The 19,873-nt window shown below is 44.2% G+C and overlaps 1 protein-coding gene across 1 annotated transcript in view; it reads left to right on the top strand.

The window, feature by feature from the left end:
- CLSTN2 (calsyntenin 2) overlaps nucleotides 1-19,873 on the top strand; it is a 1,504,973-nt gene that overhangs the window by 1,410,925 nt on the left and 74,175 nt on the right. The window contains exon 11 of the mRNA XM_073674635.1: nucleotides 602-750. Coding sequence (XP_073530736.1) covers nucleotides 602-750 — 149 coding nt within the window. The remainder of the gene's footprint in view (nucleotides 1-601; nucleotides 751-19,873) is intronic.

Below are 19,873 nucleotides of genomic sequence, written 5' to 3'. Positions count from 1 at the left end.
CCATTAGGTCTATGACATCAAGTGATTAAATTGACTAGCTGAATTCTTAACAGCTGTATGTAGAAACAGGAGATCATTTTTTTCCGCATGACTCATGAGTCTCTGCAAAGTTTCCTGGAAGGCGGGGTGGAGGGAGCAGCTGGGTCAGGAGTTGAAGAGGGGATTGATAAATGCAGGGACAAGAGACTACCTGTTTCTACATAGAGCAGAGAAAAAAAAGAAGAAATAGCCAAGTAGAAAGGCAAAATGAGCAATTGTAAGTTAACAGTACTATAGAATATGATGACTGCAATATAATAAGAGGATAAAAACTTTGATAGGAGGATTGCTTCTTTAACGTCTTAGAACCCTATGAGTATGAAATATAGAAAATTGGAAAACTGCCGTATTGTCTAAGTATTTGAGGTTTTTCAGTTAGATGTGCAGGAAAGGCTTTGGATTGCTTTTGCCAATTGTAGACACAGATAAAATTTATTTAAACCCTTTAGACTTTTTTTACAATGTAAAGTTGAACATTAAAATAAATAAAAAAAAAACTTTTAGATTTGACTGCTTATATCTGTCCACATACACATTGTTTTGATTTTCTTTTTTCCCACAGTACCACTACAACCCTTCACAATCAATGCTTATAATGGAAGGTGAGGATATTGACAGTATTAATCAAGCTCTCCGAAAGGTGTCTTATATTAATTCACGACAGTTCCCAAACACTGGTAAAAGACGGATCAGGGTATCATCCAAAGTCCAGTAAGTACGGTATAATGTTGACCAAATTCCTATGTGGGGATATGTCTTTCCCGTGTTTACTAATTTTATTTTCTTGATATTAGCCAATTGTTCCCCTCAAAGTATGTGCAATAAATGTTCGGCTCATACAGAATGATAAACACAGACATTCTAGTAGGTTAAAAATTTTCACTTGATGCTTGTGAAGCATTTACCCCTGTATGTAGGACTTAAAAGGGTTGTCCATTGAAGATAAATTATGTAAATTCTAATAACTCCTCTTCACTGGACAGCTCCTTTAAGGTAACACTCCAGTTAAAATGCATACACCATATTATGCCTAGTGCAGTTTCTATTATTGCAGCTTGTGAAAAACAGGGGTTCAGAAATTGGCAAAGAGTGAATCTTTGTGTCATATATAGAGATGAGCGGTGTTCGACTAGAACTGTTCGCCAGTCTCAAATTCGAGCTGTTTTGGGCGGTGTTCGAGTTGTTCGACGAACGCAAACGATTTGCAAAACATTCCGCTGTTCGAGGTTATGTTTGATAACTGTTCGTGCACCAAAAGCGTGTCCAGCATGTCTGGTGATATTTAGAGCACCAATCATGCAGGGATTGTCTGCCACTAACTGTAATTCCACAGCCATGGTGGTTGTGGCATTACAGTGGTTGCCCAAATCGATGGGAACAGTGCTCACAGTGAAACATGAAAAGCCGGCAATTCAGCAGCGGCATACACCAGTACCCGACAATTTGGAACCGAAAGAATAGAGTATAACACATAGATTAGATAGATAGAAACATGTCAGTCACATATATAAGAAGTACAGTGACAGTGTTGGTTACTGTACTTGTCATTTAGTGTAAAGGATTTTTTTAAAAAAATATTAGTGTTTTCATGCACCGTCTCTTTAAAAAAGCCGGCCGGCAATTCAGCATCTGTACCCGACAATTTATAACAGAAAGAATAGAGCATCACACATAGATTAGATAGATAGAAACATGTCAGTCACATATATAAGAAGTACAGTGATAGTGTTGATTACTGTACTTGTCATTTAGTGTTAAAATAAAGGATTTAATAAAAAAAAATTGGCGTGGGGTTCCCCATAATTTTAGCCTCTAGCGGAGGTTAAGCAGACGGCTGGAGCAGATGTTTGAAGCCTGGGAAGGGGATAATACCCACGGAGCTTCCCAGGCTACTAATATCAGCCCCCAGCTGAATACCTAGCCTTTACTAGCTATTAAAACTATTTTAATAGCTAGAAAAGGCTAGGCAGACAGCTGGGGGCTGATATTAATAGCCCAGGAAGGGTGCCATGAATATTGGCCCCCTTCCAGGCTAGAAACACCAGCCATCAGCCGCCCCAGAAATGGCGCATCCATAGGATGCATCAATTCTGGCACTTAGCCTCGGTCTTCCCACTGCCCTGTAGCGGTGGCAGTGGGGTAATAGGGTTGGGGTTGATGTCAGCTTATAATGCCAGCTGACATCAAGCCCAGGTTAGTAATGGAGAGGCGTCTATAAGACACCCCCATTACTAACCCCATAGTCAAAGTTAAAAAAAAAACACAAACACCCAGAATAAAGTCCTTTAATTGAAATAAAGACACAATTCTTTATTGTTCTAAATTAAACCATACTTACCATCACGCCCATTCCAGCTGAAGCCAACGATCTCCTGCAATAAAAGTAAAATAATAAAGCAACATCATCCTTACCTTTCCATGGTTCCCACGACAGCTTCAGCTCTGCTACATTCACATGACAGGCTGGACCGCAGCAGAACGCTGCCATCCAGCTTGCCATGCCGCAGAGACTGAGAAGCGCAGGCATGCTTGGGCTCCTCAGTGTCTGGCTGTGACGGCATAAAGATGAGCCGAGGTCATGTCCAATGAACTCAGCTCACCTCATGCACGTCACTGACAGCATGGGAAAATTCTCAACGCTCAGCGCTTGAACAGGAGAATTCTCCCATGTAGGGATGGCATTGAGATGACAGCTGAATCACAGCTGAGCGCAGCCATCCAGCATGCCATCCTTCATGGACACTGCAGAGCGCTGGCATGCTTGCGCTCTGCAGTGTCTCTGAAGGATGACAAGCTGGATGGCAGCGCTCAGCTGTGATCCAGCCTGTCATCTCAATGCCATCACAGCGTGGGAGAATTCTCCTGCTGAAGCGCTGAGCGCTGAGAATTTTCCCACGCTGTCAGTGACGTGCATGAGGTGAGCCGAGTTCATTGGACATGAGCTCACCTCATGCACGTCACTGACAGCGTGGGAAAATTCTCCTGCACTCACCGCATGAGCAGGAGAATTTTCCCACGCTGTCAGTGACGTGCATGAGGTGAGCTGAGTTCATTGGACATGACCTCGGATCATCTTTATGCCGTCATATGCATGAAAATGAGGAGCGCAAGCATGCCTGCGCTTCTCAGTGTCTGCCGCATAGCAAGCTGGATGGCAGCGTTCTGCTGCGGTCCAGCCTGTCATGTGAATGTAGCAGAGCTGAAGCCGTCGTGGGAACCATGGAAAGGTAAGGGTGATGTTGCTTTATTATTTTACTTTTATTGCAGGAGATCGTTGGCTTCAGCTGGAATGGGCGTGATGGTAAGTAAGGTTTAATTTAGAACAATAAAGAATTGTGTGTTTATTTCAATTAACCCCTTAATAACATTTGATGTACTAATACGCGTCTGTGCCCTGGGACTTAAGAGCCAGACCCGTATTAGTACGTCATGGCGATCGCGCGCGCACACAGGCTGTGCGGGCGCGATCGCCGCCGGGTGTCAGCTGATTGTCACAGCTAACACCCGGTACTATGTGCAGGGAGCGGTCCTGCACCGCTCCCAGCACATTAACCCCCGCTATGCTGCGATCGAAGTCGATCGAAATCGATCGCGGCATTGCGGGGGCAAGGGGAGGTGATCGCCGATACTCACCTCCTCTTCCGGCTTCCAGCGCAGACTGCAGCGGCTTCCCGGGTGTTGCCATGACGACCCTATGTCGTCATGACAACATCCGGGTCACCAGAGAGCAGGAAGATTGCTTGGACATGCGCAGTGCATCTCCAAGCAATCTTAACACTGTGCACTTCTGACAGCCTGCATGGCATAGGGATGGTGCTCCATTCCTATGCCATGCAGGCGATCAGAAAAAAAAAAGTGAAAGTCCCAGAGTGGGACAAAGTAATAAGGTGTACAAACTGTCTGAAAGTGGAAAAAAAAAAAAAAATGTGCAAAAATATTATAAAAAAAGTTAAAAAAAATAATACACCAAAAATAAAAATATAATGTACCCATCAATAAATATTATTATAAAAAAACTAAAAAAAAAACAATAAAAGTACACATATTTGGTATCGCCGCGTCCGGAACAGCCTGACCTATAAAACTGTCCCACTAGTTAACCCCTTCAGTGAACACGGTAAAAAAAAAAAAAAAAAAACGCAGCAAAAAACAATGCTTTATCACCATACCGCCAAACAAAAAGTGGAATAACACGCGATCAAAAAGACGCATATAAATAAACATGATACCGCTGAAAACGTCATCTCGTCCCACAAAAAACAAGCCGCCATACAGCTCCATCAGCCGAAAAATAAAAAAGTTTCAGCTCTCAGAATAAAGCGATGCTAAAAAATATTTTTTTCTATAAAATAGCTTTTATTGTGTATAAGCGCCAAAACATATAAAAATTATACAAATGTGGTACCGCTGTAAACGAACTGACCCGAAGAATAAAGCTACCTCATCAATTTTACCACACACGGAACAGAATAAAAAAAAAACAATTCCTGAATTGTTGGTTTTTGTTTATTCTGCCTCCCAAAAATCGGAATAGAAAGCGATCAAAAAATGTCACATGCCTGAAAATGGCACCAATAACAACGTCAAGTCATCCCGCAAAAAACGAGCCATCACATGACTGTCTGCCAAAATCTGGAAAAATTATAGCTCTCAAAATATGGCGATGCAAAAACTAGATTTTACAAAAAATGCGTCTTTTAGTGTGTGACAGCTGTCAGTCATAAAAACCCCATATGATTCTGGCATTACTGTAATCACACCGACCCGAAGAATAAAGTCGTCTAATCACTTATACCGCACAAGGAACAACGTCAAAAATAAACTCTTGAGTTAGGATTGGGCTAGGGTTAGGGCTGGGTTTGGGGCTAGGGTTGTGCTGGGGCTAGGGTTGTGCTGGGGCTAGGGTTGTGCTGGGGCTAGGGTTGTGCTAGGGCTAGGGTTGTGCTAGGGCTAGGGTTGTGCTAGGGCTAGGGCTGGGGTTGGGATTTTTTTCAAAAGTAAGAAAAAAAGATGACGATATGGTGACTAGTGTTGAGAGCAAGTGCTCGCTACTTGAGTTTGCATCGGGTGCTCTGGTATGCATTGAGTATCGTGGGTATTTGAGTGACATGCTCGAGTCTCTGCCCCATATGCTTTGCGGCCAAAAAACTTTACGGGGATTGCCTGCCATGCACGAGCGATCCCCGCATGTTTTTTTTTGGGTGCCTAATAACCGTGAAACATGCGGAGCAGGGACTCGAGCATGTCACTCAAGCACACGCTGTACATGGTGCATACCTGAGTACCCGATGCAAACTCAAGTAGCGAGCACTTGCGCTCAAGAATAATGACAACTTATTCAATATGATGACCTAATGTAAACAAATTCTGTGCCGTACCTCTGGGTTCAAAATGTTCACTATACACCTTAATAAAATCCTTGAGGGGTATAGTTTCCAAAATGGGGACACTTGTGGGGGAGCTCCACTGTTTAGGCACATCACGGACTCTCCAAACGCGACATGGTGTCCGCTAACAAATTGAATGGAAAATCGGCTCAAATTGTTAGCGGACGCCATGTTGCGTTTGGAGAGCCCCTGTGTGCCCAAACATTGGAGCTCCCCCACAAGTGACCCCATTTTGGAAACTAGACCCCCCAAGGCACCTATCTAGATGCATAGTAAGCAATTGGAACCCCCAGGTGCTTCACAAATTGATTCGTAAAAATGAAAAAGTGAAAAAAAAAACACTTTTTCATTTTTATGAATCAATTTGTGAAGCACCTGGGGTTCCAAGTGCTCACTATGCATCTAGAAAGGTGCCTTGGGGGGTCTAGTTTCCAAAATGGGGTCACTTGTGGGGGAGCTCCAATGTTTGGGCACACAGGGACTCTCTAAATGCAACATGGTATCCGCTAACAAATTGAATGGAAAATCGGCTCAAATTGTTAGCGGACACCACATTGCGTTTGGAGAGCCCCTCTGTGCCCAAACTTTGGAGCTCCCCCACAAGTGACCCCATTTTGGAAACTAGACCCCCCAAGGCACCTATCTAGATGCATAGTAAGCACTTGGAACCCCCAGGTGCTTCACAAATTGATTCGTAAAAATGAAAAAGTGAAAAAAAAAACACTTTTTCATTTTTACGAATCAATTTGTGAAGCACCTGGGGTTCCAAGTGCTTACTATGCATCTAGATAGGTGCCTTGGGGGGTCTAGTTTCCAAAATGGGGTCACTTGTGGGGGAGCTCCAATGTTTGGGCACACAGGGACTCTCCAAATGCAACATGATATCCGCTAACAAATTGTCGGCTCAAATTGTTAGAGGATATCATGTTGCATTTGGAGAGTCCCTGTGTGCCCAAACATTGGAGCTCCCCCACAAGTGACCCCATTTTGGAAACTAGACCCCCCAAGGCACCTATCTAGATGCATAGTGAGCACTTGGAACCCCAGGTGCTTCACAAATTGATTCATAAAAATGAAAAAGTGTTTTTTTTTTCACTTTTTCATTATTACGAATCAATTTGTGAAGCACCTGGGGGTTCCAAGTGCTCACTATGCATCTAGAAAGGTGCCTTGGGGGGTCTAGTTTCCAAAATGGGGTCACTTGTGGGGGAGCTCCAAAGTTTGGGCACAGAGGGGCTCTGCAAACGCAATGTGGTGTCCGCTAACAATTTGAGCCGATTTTCCATTCAATTTGTAAGCGGATACCATGTTGCATTTAGAGAGTTCCTGTGTGCCCAAACATTGGAGCTCCCGCACAAGTGACCCCATTTTGGAAACTAGACCCCCCAAGGCACCTATCTAGATGCATAGTGAGCACTTGGAACCCCTAGGTGCTTCACAAATTGATTCGTAAAAATGAAAAAGTGTTTTTTTTTTCACTTTTTCATTTTTACGAATCAATTTGTGAAGCACCTGGGGGTTCCAAGTGCTCTCTATGCATCTAGAAAGGTGCCTTGGGGGGTCTAGTTTCCAAAATGGGGTCACTTGTGGGGGAGCTCCAAAGTTTGGGCACACAGGGGCTCTCCAAACAGAACATGGTGTCCGCTAATTATTCAAGCAAATTTTACAATCAAAAAGTCAAATGGCGCTCCTTCCCTTCCGAGCCCTGCCGTGCGCCCAAACAGTGTTTCTTCCCCAAATATTGGGTATCTGCGTGCCTAGGGGAAATTGCACAACAAATTTTGGGGTCCATTTTTTCTTGTTACCCCTGTGAAAATAAAAAAAATTGGGTCTAAAATAACATTTTTGTGAAAAAAGTTAAATGTTCATTTTTTTCTTCCACATTCAAAAAATTCCTGTGAAGCACCTGAAGGGTTAATAAAGTTCTTGAATGTGGTTTTGAGCACCTTGAGGGGTGCAGTTTTTAGAATGGTGTCACTTTTGGGTATTTTCTGTCATAAAGACCTCTCAAAGTGACTTCAAATGTGATGTGGTCCCTAAAAAAATGGTTTTATAAATTTTGTTGGAAAAATGAGAAATCGCTGGTCAACTTTTAACCCTTATAGCTCCCTAACAAAAAAAAATTTTGGTTCCAAAATTGTGCTGATGTAAAGTAGACATGTGGGAAATGTTATTTATTAACTCTTTTGTGTGACATATCGCTCTGATTTCAGGGCTTAAAAATTCAAATTTTGAAAATCGCAAAAATATTTCAAAATTTTCGCCAAATTTCCATTTTTTTCACAAATAAACGCAAGTGATATCGAAGAAATTTTTCCACAATCATGAAGTACAATATGTCACGAAAAAACAATCTCAGAATCAGGGGGATCCGTTGAAGTGTTCCAGAGTAATTACCTCATAAAGTGACAGTGGTCAGAATTGTAAAAATTGGCCCGGTCATTAACGTGCAAACCACCCGCGGGGCTTAAGGGGTTAAAGGACTTTATTCTGGGTGATTGTGTTTTTTTTTAACTTTGGCTATGGGGTTAGTAATGGGGGTGTCTTATAAACGCCTCTCCATTACTAACCTGGGCTTGATGTCAGCTGGCATTATAAGCTGACATCAACCCCAACCCTATTACCCCACTGCCACCGCTACAGGGCAGTGGGAAGAGCGAGGCTAAGTGCCAGAATTGGCGCATCCTATGGTGTTTCTAGCCTGGGAGGGGGCCAATATTCATGGCACCCTTCCTGGGCTATTAATATCAGCCCCCAGCTGTCTGCCTAGCCTTTGCTAGCTATTAAAATAGGGGGGACCCCAAGTCATTTTTTTTGGGGTCCCCCAAGTAAAGGCTAGGTATTCAGCTGAGGGCTGATATTAGTAGCCTGGGAAGCTCCGTGGGTATTACCCCTTTCCCAGGCTTCAAACATCTGCCCCAGCCATCTGCTTAACCTCCGCTAGAGACTAAAATTACGGGGAACCCCACGCCAATTTTTTTTTAATAAATCCTTTATTTTAACACTAAATGACAAGTACAGTAACCAACACTATCACTGTACTTCTTATATATGTGACTGACATGTTTCTATCTATCTAATCTATGTGTGATGCTCTATTCTTTCTGTTATAAATTGTCGGGTACTGATGCTGAATTGCCGGCCGGCTTTTTTAAAGAGACGGTGCATGAAAACACTATTATTTTTTTTTAATAAATCCTTTACACTAAATGACAAGTACAGTAACCAACAGTGTCACTGTACTTCTTATATATGTGACTGACATGTTTCTATCTATCTAATCTATGTGTGATGCTCTATTCCTTCTTGTCTAAATTGTCGGGTACCGGTGTATGCCGCTGCTGAATTGCCGGCCGGCTTTTTTAAAGAGAGTGTCTTCTGAGCAGTTTGTCAGCTTTTGGACACCATTGAAGGTGTTTTCTATGTGTTTTTGTTTGCCTGCCATTGGTTTTAACGGTGTTCGACGGTGTTCGACGGTGTTCGATGGTGTTCTAAGGTGTTCGACGAACAGTTCCACGAACATCCCGGTGTTCGACGAACCGAACCCGTACACTACGGGGCTGGCTCAACAGTAGTCATGTACCACTCTTACAGCCTCCAAACTAAACATAGTAAAAAGATCCCGGCACTCACGTGTATACTATCAACTCATTTATTCCACATGTATGAAAACTACAATAAAACGTTTCAGCCCCTTGCAGGCTTTTTTGTCAATTGACAATTGACAAAAGCCTGTAAGGGGCTGAAGCGTTTTGTTGTAGTTTTCCTACATGTGGAATAAATGAATTGATCCAATACACATGAGTGTCGGGATCTTTTTACTTCTCTTGCAATCTATCTCTCCACGTGCACCACCAACCACTAACAAGGACTACGGAGTGCAGACTATTTCTTTATATCCAAACTAAACATAACTCAGTGTAATAACTTTATAAAAATGTCCTTAGCAACCAATCACAGCGCATCTTTCAATTTTCAACAACATATTACGAAATGAAAGCTGTGTTGTGATAGGCTGCTGTGGACAACAAAGACAGTTTTTCTTTTAGACAGTTTCATAAATCTCTCCTGTTGGATCCATTTGGACTGGAGTGATCATTTAACCATTTGCATTTTTGTATTAGTGATTTTCCTCCATTAAACTTTTTAGATCCATTTTCTTCAAAGATGACATTAACACATTATTGCCATAGGACTTACTATTATTTTCTAAACTGTATGTCGGGTGTAGATGTATAAAGCTTGCTCAGGAGCTGAGCCCACTCCACGCACAGCGAGTACCAGCTGTGTTACACTACCTTGAAAAAGTACTCATACCCCATGAACTTTTCCACAATTTTTTACATTACGCCCATAAACTTAAATATATTTTATTTGGATTCTATGTGATATACAAACAGTAAGTTGCAAGTATTTGTGAAGTGCAAAGGAAATGATACATGGCTTTCTTAATATTTAAAAAATATAAAACTTAAAATCTTGGCATGCGTTTATATTCAGCCCCCCTGAGTTTACAAATTGTAAGGCAGTGCTAGACATCATAATGGAGGATACTCGCTTCACTGCGACAATCAATGCACACGTGCAATGTCTTTCCATTTTTAAACAATGCTCAACAGTTTATTACTTCATAAACCGCATATGACCGGGTCCAACTCAGTGGCACGCCGACACACATATATATAATATTCACGAGCCAAGTGACACACCGGCCCACTTGCTCCAGGTACAGCCTTCAGCAAGGTAATCAGATAGCAATGTCCATAGCAATGTCCATATAACACAGGGTATTACCTTTGCCGGGTTTAGCTGTCTCAGTCCATTACTCCGCCACCCCTGTGGCTTTGCGGCTTCCCAGGTGGGGGTCTCCAGCCGTCGTTCCCTCAAAGGCCACTGACATCCACACAGGATCCAGGCTCTGCCTTTCAGGACTCTTCACCAATATTCCGCCACCACTGTGGCTTTGCGGGTTCCCAGGTAGGGGTCTCTAGCCGTCGTTCCCTCAACGGCCACTGACATCCACACAGGATCCAGGCTTTGCCTTTCAGGACTCTTCCTCAAATCCTCGGGTATATCTACGAGGCACTTGTACCGAGACGTTTCGGTCTCACCAGTGGTTTCCATACGATCAACCAGCTCAGGGTTCAGGGACAACTGACTTTCAGCTTCTTCCCCCTTTACGCTTCCCCTGAGCTGACTCACAGCTACAAATTCACCAATTTTCGTCTTGACCACTTCCATCTCATATTTATCTGTGGTTAACACTCTCTTAGCTCTCCTCAAGTCCACCTTCTCATGGTATAAGGGAGTGAGTGCAACGTGTTCGCCCTTTTCCTTCTCCAAGAAGGCCTCGTTCACTGAGTGATACTTTGTCAGGCGACTTTTGAGCCCGGAAACTTCTTCCTCTAGCTCCGCCACTCACCTCTCAGCGGCCCGTCTCTGAAGCTCTTCCTGCTTCAACTGCTCTTCCTGCAGCAGAGCTCTCTCACACCTCTCCTTCTCCAATGCGCCCACTCGGCTCTCAATAGCCAGTCTCTCACGCTTCTCTTGCGTCCACTGGGTTTGTAGCAACTCCTTGAGCTGCTTGATCTCGCTGTAAGTTCTTCCCAAGCTGGTGTATTTTCTGCTGTTCAGACTCCAGGATCAACTGGTCTGAAGACACGTTCCCCAGGTTTTCACATAATTGCTGCACGTCACTCTGACCCTGCTGGCCAATAGGCTCCAGCTCTTGGTCACGACTGGCTGCCTCCTCTTTCAGGGCTGTCAGATCCTTCTGACTCTGTACCGTACCGGAGGTTGCTACTGGCAATGTCACCTCCTCTTCTACCTCTAATGGAGGATCCACACTTGAAGCAAAGGAACACAGTACTACATTCTCTTTATTTTCATTTTCAGCCAAGTCTACAGGAGCAACCTTTTTGTGGCCCTTGCGCCGTCGACGAGATGGGGACTCTCTCACCTCGTCTAACCCCTCCTGACTGAACTCACTTTTTACTTTCATAGTGTCACAGTCAGCTACGGGGTCTGTGTCACTCCCCATGGTGTTGTGGACTAACAAGTCAGCTCCCACTTTGACGTCACACCCTTCTACTGGAGCTACCCCGTTATCAACGGTCACATTGTCATTTTTAGGAGGTACCAACCCACCACCAGTAATTTTTGGGGATTTTTTATCCTCCACGCTGTTTTGAACAACCGCCCCTTTTTTAGACTCCGCCCCCTTTTTTACAACCACACCGGCAGGGAAATTTTTACAAGAAAAATCAATAATAGTCTTAGGACTCAGTTGCTGCTCCTTTCAGGTCATTTTTATCTGCTCCTGCATTTCCTCAGGACACTAGTCACACACCGATCTCCCCGGAAAAATTTTCGTGGCCCCGCCGAGCCACAGCAAAACCGGATTTGAGTGCGACGACAACCTTCGCAACCCCGCCGAGTTGCAGCAAACAACTGGATTTGAGTGCGACGAAAATCTTCGCAACCCCGCCGAGTTGCAGCAAACAAACGGATATGAGTGCGACAACAATCTTCGCAACCCCGCCGAGTTTCAGCAAGATGCTTTATCCACACTCGTCGTCCTGCGCCGTTGCCCCTAGCAACCAGACTTCAGTTGCCCCTAGCAACCAGACTGCAGCAATTATGTGAAAACCTGGGGAACGTGTCCTTAGACCAGTTGATCCTGGAGTCTGAACAGCAGAAAATACACCAGCTTATGAAGAACTTACAGCGAGATCAAGCAGCTCAAGGAGTTGCTACAAACCCAGTGGATGCAAGAGAAGCGTGAGAGACTGGCTATTGAGAGCCGAGTGGGCGCATTGGAGACGGAGAGGTCTGAGAGAGCTCTGCTGCTGGAAGAGCAGTTGAAGCAGGAAGAGCTTCAGAGATGGGCCGCTGAGAGGCGAGTGGCGGAGCTAGAGGAAGAAGTTTCCGGGCTCAAAAGTCGCCTGACAAAGTATCACTCAGTGAACGAGGCCTTCTTGGAGAAGGAAAAGGGCGAACACGTTGCACTCACTCCCTTATACCATGAGAAGGTGGACCTGAGGAGAGCTAAGAGAGTGTTAACCACAGATAAATATGAGATGGAAGTGGTCAAGACGAAAATTGGTGAATTTGTAGCTGTGAGTCAGCTCAGGGGAAGCGTAAAGGGGGAAGAAGCTGAAAGTCAGTTGTCCCTGAACCCTGAGCTGGTTGATCGTATGGAAACCACTGGTGAGACCGAAACGTCTCGGTACAAGTGCCTCGTAGATATACCTGAGGATTTGAGGAAGAGTCCTGAAAGGCAGAGCCTGGATCCTGTGTGGATGTCAGTGGCCTTTGAGGGAACGATGGCTAGAGACCCCTACCTGGGAAGCCGCAAAGCCACAGTGGTGGCGGAATATTGGTGAAGAGTCCTGAAAGGCAGAGCCTGGATCCTGTGTGGATGTCAGTGGCCTTTGAGGGAACGATGGCTGGAGACCCCCACCTGGGAAGTCGCAAAGCCACAGGGGTGGCGGAGTAATGGACTGAGACAGCTAAACCCGGCAAAGGTAATACCCTGTGTTATATGGACATTGCTATGGACATTGCAATCTGATTACCTTGCTGAAGGCTGTACCTGGAGCAAGTGGGCCGGTGTGTCACTTGGCTCGTGAATATTATATATATGTGTGTCGGCGTGCCACTGAGTTGGACCCGGTCATATGCGGTTTATGAAGTAATAAACTGTTGAGCATTGTTTAAAAATGGAAAGACATTGCACGTGTGCATTGATGGTCGCAGCGAAGCGAGTATCCCCCATTATGATGTCTAGCGCTGCCTTACATAAGGGTCATGTGATCAGACAGACATTCTGTGCGCGCAGGACCTGTGCTATGTCACAGTCATGTGACCAGTCACCTGAGGGGGAAGGTACATGGTCAGGTAAAACACATCCTGGACCATTACCGTAATGCCAGCAAGTCGCTGCATTACAAAATCTAGTAATTTGTGGTGAAAAACTAACACGGCATATCACCCTGAAAACACCATCACCATCGTTAAACATGGTGGGGGAAGCATCATGTTTTGGGCATGGTTTTCTTCAGCAGACACAGGGAAACTGATCAGAGTAAATGGGGAGATGGATGGAGCTAAATACAGGGAAATCCTGGAGGAAAACCTGTTAGAGGCTGCATACTTGAGACTGGGATATAGACTCACCATTCAGCAGGACAACAGCTGTAAACATGCTGCCAGAGCTACAATAGAATGGTTAAGAACATATCTATGAATGACCACATCAAAGTCCAGACCTAATCCCATTGAGAATCTCAGGCAAGACTTGAAAATTGCTGTTCACAGACGCTCTCCATCCAAACTTAGTGAGCTAGAGCTAGTCTGCAAAGAAAAATGGGGACAAAATTTCAGGCTTTACATGTGCAAAGCTGGTAGACACATACCCCAAAAGACATAGCAGTAATTGTAGCGATAGGTGGTCCTACAAAGTATTGATTCAGGGAGGCTGAATTCAAATGTTCGTCACAATTTTCAGATTTATATTTTTTAAATATTTAGAAAACCATGTATCAATTCCTTTACATTTCACAAATACTAGCTACTTTTTGTTGGTATATTACATAAAATCACAATAAAATACATTTAAGATTGTAGGTATAAAGTGAAAAAATATAGAAAAGTTCACAGGCAAGGCACTGTATACAGCCAGCACCCTCTCGCTCTGATCACTGCTGTCTTACCACCTAAATGCCGCTGTTAATCTCTGACAGTGACAATTAAGTATCATGAATGCAGTGGAGAGTCTGTTTGGATGCCCATCACCCTCCATCTGCGATACAATTGAGGAGAGCCAAAAGATTGCCACGGCAATTGACTTTTGGAAAGCCCAGCCACTGGCTTGACTTCGTAGCAGAATTTTTTGCACTGTACACAACAAAAAACATACAAATGAAAAAAGTAAAAGGTATTATGACAATGTCGATGGCAAAAATTATATCTCTTGGAAGATAAGAAGGAAAAAAACAAAAGTGCAAAAATGAAAATTGGCAACGGTCGAAATGGTTTAGATGGAGGCTGAAGTATTGTTTTCATTTACAGAACGCTTTAATCTTGCAGTACCCACGCAAATCTGACTTTGTACATGTGCTTGATTGACTTTTAACAAGATATCTCTATTACTGTAAGCTGGTTATTGTAGATATATATTACTGTGGAGAACCATATGTTAGTGGTGATAACAATTAAACGTAGAGCCATCTAATTAACTTGGAGTAGGCTTGCTGCTGAAATATTAATTAAATGCCCGTTGGCTATTTACATATTGATTGTGCTAAAGATTAACCCTGGCAGCGATCTGCTTTGAAGTAACCATGTTGAACAATTATGAATACTGAGTGGTCAAATATCAATGTGAGTTCAGAGACATCGTCTTAATGTAGTTTTACACAAAGCTCAGGAGCAATTTCCTATCATTGACCTTATGTGACATTGATAGATTAACAAATAAATCTTTCAATATAGTAAAAGTAGGCTGTATGAGGCCAAAATGCAATGGCGAATGACACCTGAAAAAACAATAAAGGTAAGGCAGGGTACAAGAGACCCCACGCATAGCGCTTCAAAGATGTAGCTTCCTCAGGGGTAAAAAAAAAAACGGTTTTTAGTAGTGATACTCGTGGGGTCTCTTGTACCCTTCCTTACCTTAATTTATTTTTTTCAGGTGTCATTCATTATTGAATTTTGGCCTCATACAGCCCATGGTATACTCCTTATATACTTTTCAGGGGCTTTGTCCTCTATCCTTGGGTACAGTTTGACTGCTTTATGTTTCATCTTGCCTGTTTGTCCTCAATATGTGTACTAGGACTTGGGTCCTCTTGGACAATGGGGTGACTTATTATTGTGTTTTTTTTCATCTGCTAACTATGCATTTCCACTTTATGTATGACATGCACTTGCATTTTGTGAATCAAACTGCAAATTATTAAAATTCACAGAGGTTAACTTTCCTAAAAGTTTCTAAAAATTTTACACTAATTCAATTTGTATCACTAATAGTGTTGAGCGAGCACTAAAATGCTTGGGTGCTCGAAGCTCGGGCCGAGCTCACCGTGATACTCAGATGCTCGACCGAGCAATGAGCCCAATGTTAGTCTATGGGAGACCCGAGCATTTTTGCAGCGGCACCCCCTGCAGTCTGTAGAAAGCCTAAAAAGTGCCCAAAACGATAGTGACAGTGCTCAAATGACATGGGGACAGCATAGGGATCGCCCCATGAAGCATTTATGACCGCCCAGGTGACTGCTGTCAACAACGTGGTCAGAGGTATTAAGCCACTTTTACGGGCTCACAATAAAACGTTCAAAAACTAAACTGAAACTGTTTTCCTGTGAAATATGTTAAGGAACATCCTTTCCAGGGTAAAGACTTGTGTATAAGGTAAAATAAATAACCAAAAACAAAAATACTCCTCCACACCTTGGGCTATGTTCACAAGTAGCATTTTTTATGCGTTTTTGCACTTTTGCATTGCTTTCAACCGTGACAAATGCATTCACCGGGAAATGTCATTTTATCATTTTACATCCTTATCTGGCCGTGTGCTGTGTGCCACATGCATACAGTGCTGAAAAGACATGTGAACAGCATGGGGAAGACCCCTGGAAGCATCTCTGACACCCAGGTCACTGCCTAAAAGTGTGCCCATCAGAAGTGATCCTTGCCGCATCAGAAGATGCAGACTTGCAACTATCCCAGTGCAAGTCTTTGTCCAAGGCAGTGTTCAATTGTACCTCCCCCATTCCTTGCAATGCAAGCGCAAGTATGCAGCCTGCCACCCACCCCCAGGCTGCAATACCATACTGCTTGCTTGCCCTTGAAATTGGCATGTGGAGGCGGAATCTGGCCGCCACGTCATGGCTGCGTCAGCGGCCTGGAATCCATACACAGTCCCCAGGCGCCATTTTTGTCCCAGTGTGCCTTATACACAAGCACGCATAGCAAAAAATTACCTGTGCCCTCCCCAGTGCATTTAGTGGGAAGGACAGCCTAACCACAAACATGTAGACAAGTGAATGTGGCCAGGGATGGTCCATCTCACTGACGCCTTCACACTGGGCTAATATTGTGAAAGTCAGGACACAGTTGGACACTGGGTTGCAACACATCCTCCAGACATAGAGGATTGCGGGTCCTGGGTCAATCAGGCTTCAACACAAAGTTCAGAAGGTAGACAGCAGCAGTGGTCGGACTCTTACACAATGAGTAAATTATTCATGATCATGACGCCATCCATCTCTTTAGCTTTCTGTTCCCAGTGGAATAAAAAGACAATATAAATGATCCTTGGAAGAGACGTGGTTGTCACAGTAGCTTAACAAGACGATTTTAATGCCCCTTGAAAGAGACGTGTAGTTCAGAGTGATTCAACAAGATGGTTTTAATGCCCCTTGGAAGAAACGTGGAGTTCAGAGTTGTTTAACAAGACGGTTTTAATGCCCCTTGGAAGAGTGGTGGAGGTCCCAGTGGAATAAAAAGACAATATCAATGACCCTTGGAAGAGACGTGGAGGTCACAGTAGCTTAACAAGACGATTTTAATGCCCCTTACAAGAGCCATGCAGTACAGCTTATTAAAAACATTATTCCCATTATTGCGGAGTGGGTCTCCCATAGTCTTTGCCTATGCCTTCCAAGCAAAAGCTGCCAAAAATTAGGACGGAGGAACTTGAAATGCTAGCAACATGGACCACGGTCATCCTGGTGGTATAGTGGTGGTGGAGACTGAGGATAAGGAGAATAGCAAAAAACAGCCAAAATGAGGAAGCGTATACCCATGTGTGGGTGTGAAGCGGTGCACGGGAACACACCTCCCGAAATAACACAGTGGATTTGACTTTATGTTACTCTGCTGTCATTTGGTGGTGATGAGAAGTCTGGCCCAATCCAGCCCTTGTTCATTTTGATAAGGGTCAGCTTGTCAGCATTGTCAGTTAACAGGCGAGTGCGCTTATCAGTTATAATTCCCCCAGCGGAACTAAAAACACGCTCCTATAACACGCTAGCGGCAGGGCAGGCCAGGACCTCCAAGGCATACAGAGTGAGTTCATTCCAAGTGTCCAGCTTGGATACCCAATAATTAAAAGGCACAGAGGAATCACGGAGGATGCTGGTGCGGTCGGCAAGGTACTCCCTCACCATCTTTTGAAACTTTCCACTCCTTGTGAGAGTACCCCGCGCCTCAGGGCCTGTAAGCTGGGCGGGTCTCAGAAAAAGTTCCCAGAATGTTGACAGTGTTCCCCTGCCTCTGCTGGATTGGTGTTGCGTCTCTCTCGCCTGTACGCCTTGGTTGGTCAAGGAACTGTGACTGTTATGAACTGCTACAAGCACTAAGGAAAGATAGGACAACTGTCCCTAAAATAGGACTAAGCTGATTCCCTACGATGCAGCGGGGGACCTGTTCCTTGTGAACAGACCCGCCTAAGTCCTCGGCTAGTCTGAACGCAGACCTATAGATATAAGGGAGGGGTCCCTACAAGAACTAAGGACTGGGATATAGATGGACACCTCCTAGCAGAAATTGTAGCAGAGCAAAGACAAACAAACAAAAAGTACTAGTGGTCCAAGGACCAAGCAAACTACAGAGTTAGGTACAAGGCACCTGGCTAGCTTAAGAGTAAAAGAAACACTGAAGTCCAGTACGGCCAGAAGGGCAGAGCTGGATTAAATAGGCAGAAAGTCATGTGTCCAACAAAATAGAAAAAGAACTAACAGGAGGGTTCTAACAGTACCCCCTCTTCTATGAGGACCCTCCGGATCCTCCAGGCCCAGGTCTATCAGGAAACCTCCTGTGAAACGCTCCGACAAGTCTAGGAGCAGAGACATCATCCGCCTTTACCCAGGAGTTATCCTCAGGAACAAAACCTTTCCAAGCGACGAGATACTGCAATCTCTCTCTATGCCATCTAGAATTAAGAATGCGAGAAATTTCATATTCACCGTCTTCCACCACCGGAGGAACTGTGACAGTGGCATCCCTATCCGAAACATCAGCTTTTTTCAACAAAGAAACATGAAACACCGGATTAATCTTCCAGGAGGTGGGAACCTCCAACCTAACAGCAGATTGGTTAACTACCTGAAGTACCTTAAACGGCCCTACAAATTTCGGGCCCAATTTCTTAGAAGGAATCCTCAACCGCAGATTCTTAGAGGACAACCAAACCATGTCACCAACCGTAAACAAAACCTCTTGATGTTTCCTGTCAAAGTACCTCTTAGATTTTTTGTTAGCCTATTGAAGGTTACCACGTACATTAGTCCAAACTCTCTCCAAATCACCGGAAAAATTCTCCTCCTCCGGCACAGCCAATACCAATTTGGAGAATGACCCAAATGACGGATGTCTCCAAGTACAAAAAAAAAAAGAGAACACCCAGCAGAAGAGGATGTATGTTTGTTAAGAGCAAATTCAGCAAGTGGCAGAAACTCAGACCACCCCTCTTGATTGTCAGCCACAAAACAACGCAAAAACTGTTCAACATCCTGGTTCTTTCTTTCTGTCTGTCCATTAGACTCAGGATGATATCCAGATGAAAATGACAAATGAACTCCCAACCTGTCACAAAAGGCACGCCAAAAACGAGCCATGAACTGAGGTCCCCTATCGGAAACAATGTCGGTAGGAATTCCATGGAGTCTGACAATTTTCTTAACAAAAGCCTTAGCGAGTGTCTTAGCGCAGGGCAGTTTGATGAAGGGAACCAAGTGACACATCTTGCTAAAACGGTCCACGACCACCCAGATGACAGTGAAACCCTCAGAGGCAGGAAGGTCAGTAATAAAATCCATAGCAAGATGCATCCAAGGTGCACTAGGAACCTCCAGAGGCAAAGCAACCCCGCAGCAGGAGCATGTGAAGACTTAGATCTAGCACACACAGTACATTGACGCACCCACTTAATGACTTCCTTCTGCCAACCAGGCCACCAAAAACTGCGACCTACAAGTTTTAGTCTCAGAAATTTCTGGATGACCTGCCAACCGAGACTCATGACACTCCACAAACAAATCTCTCCTAAAGTTCCTAAGCACAAACAACCTCCCATGGGGAGTGTTAGATGGGGCATCCTCCTGGGCTTTCAGAATCCCATCTTCCAAAACGGAGTCCAATGCTGCTATCACAACACCTTCTTGTAAAATGCTCTCCTCCTCCTCGGTACCAACCATGGGAGAAAAGCTGCGAGATAAAGCATCAACTTTTACATTCTTGGTACCCGGGATGTAAGTAACAGAAAAATTAAACCGCGAAAAAAAGAGTGTCCACCTAGCCTGACGGGCATTCAAACGCTTGGCAGCATCAGATTCTTATGAACAGTGAAAACCTGAATGGGAAATTTAGCACCTTCCATGAGATGACGCCAATGTTCAAATGCGAGTTTAATAGCCAGCAATTCCCGATTACCAACATCGTAA

This window comes from Phyllobates terribilis, unplaced genomic scaffold (genome assembly GCF_046119375.1).
Source record: "Phyllobates terribilis strain yellow unplaced genomic scaffold, ASM4611937v1 Scaffold_3__8_contigs__length_932513732, whole genome shotgun sequence".
Lineage (NCBI taxonomy): Eukaryota > Metazoa > Chordata > Amphibia > Anura > Dendrobatidae > Phyllobates > Phyllobates terribilis.
Note: the sequence above shows the minus strand (reverse complement) of the source record. Positions and strands in the feature narration are given on the sequence as shown.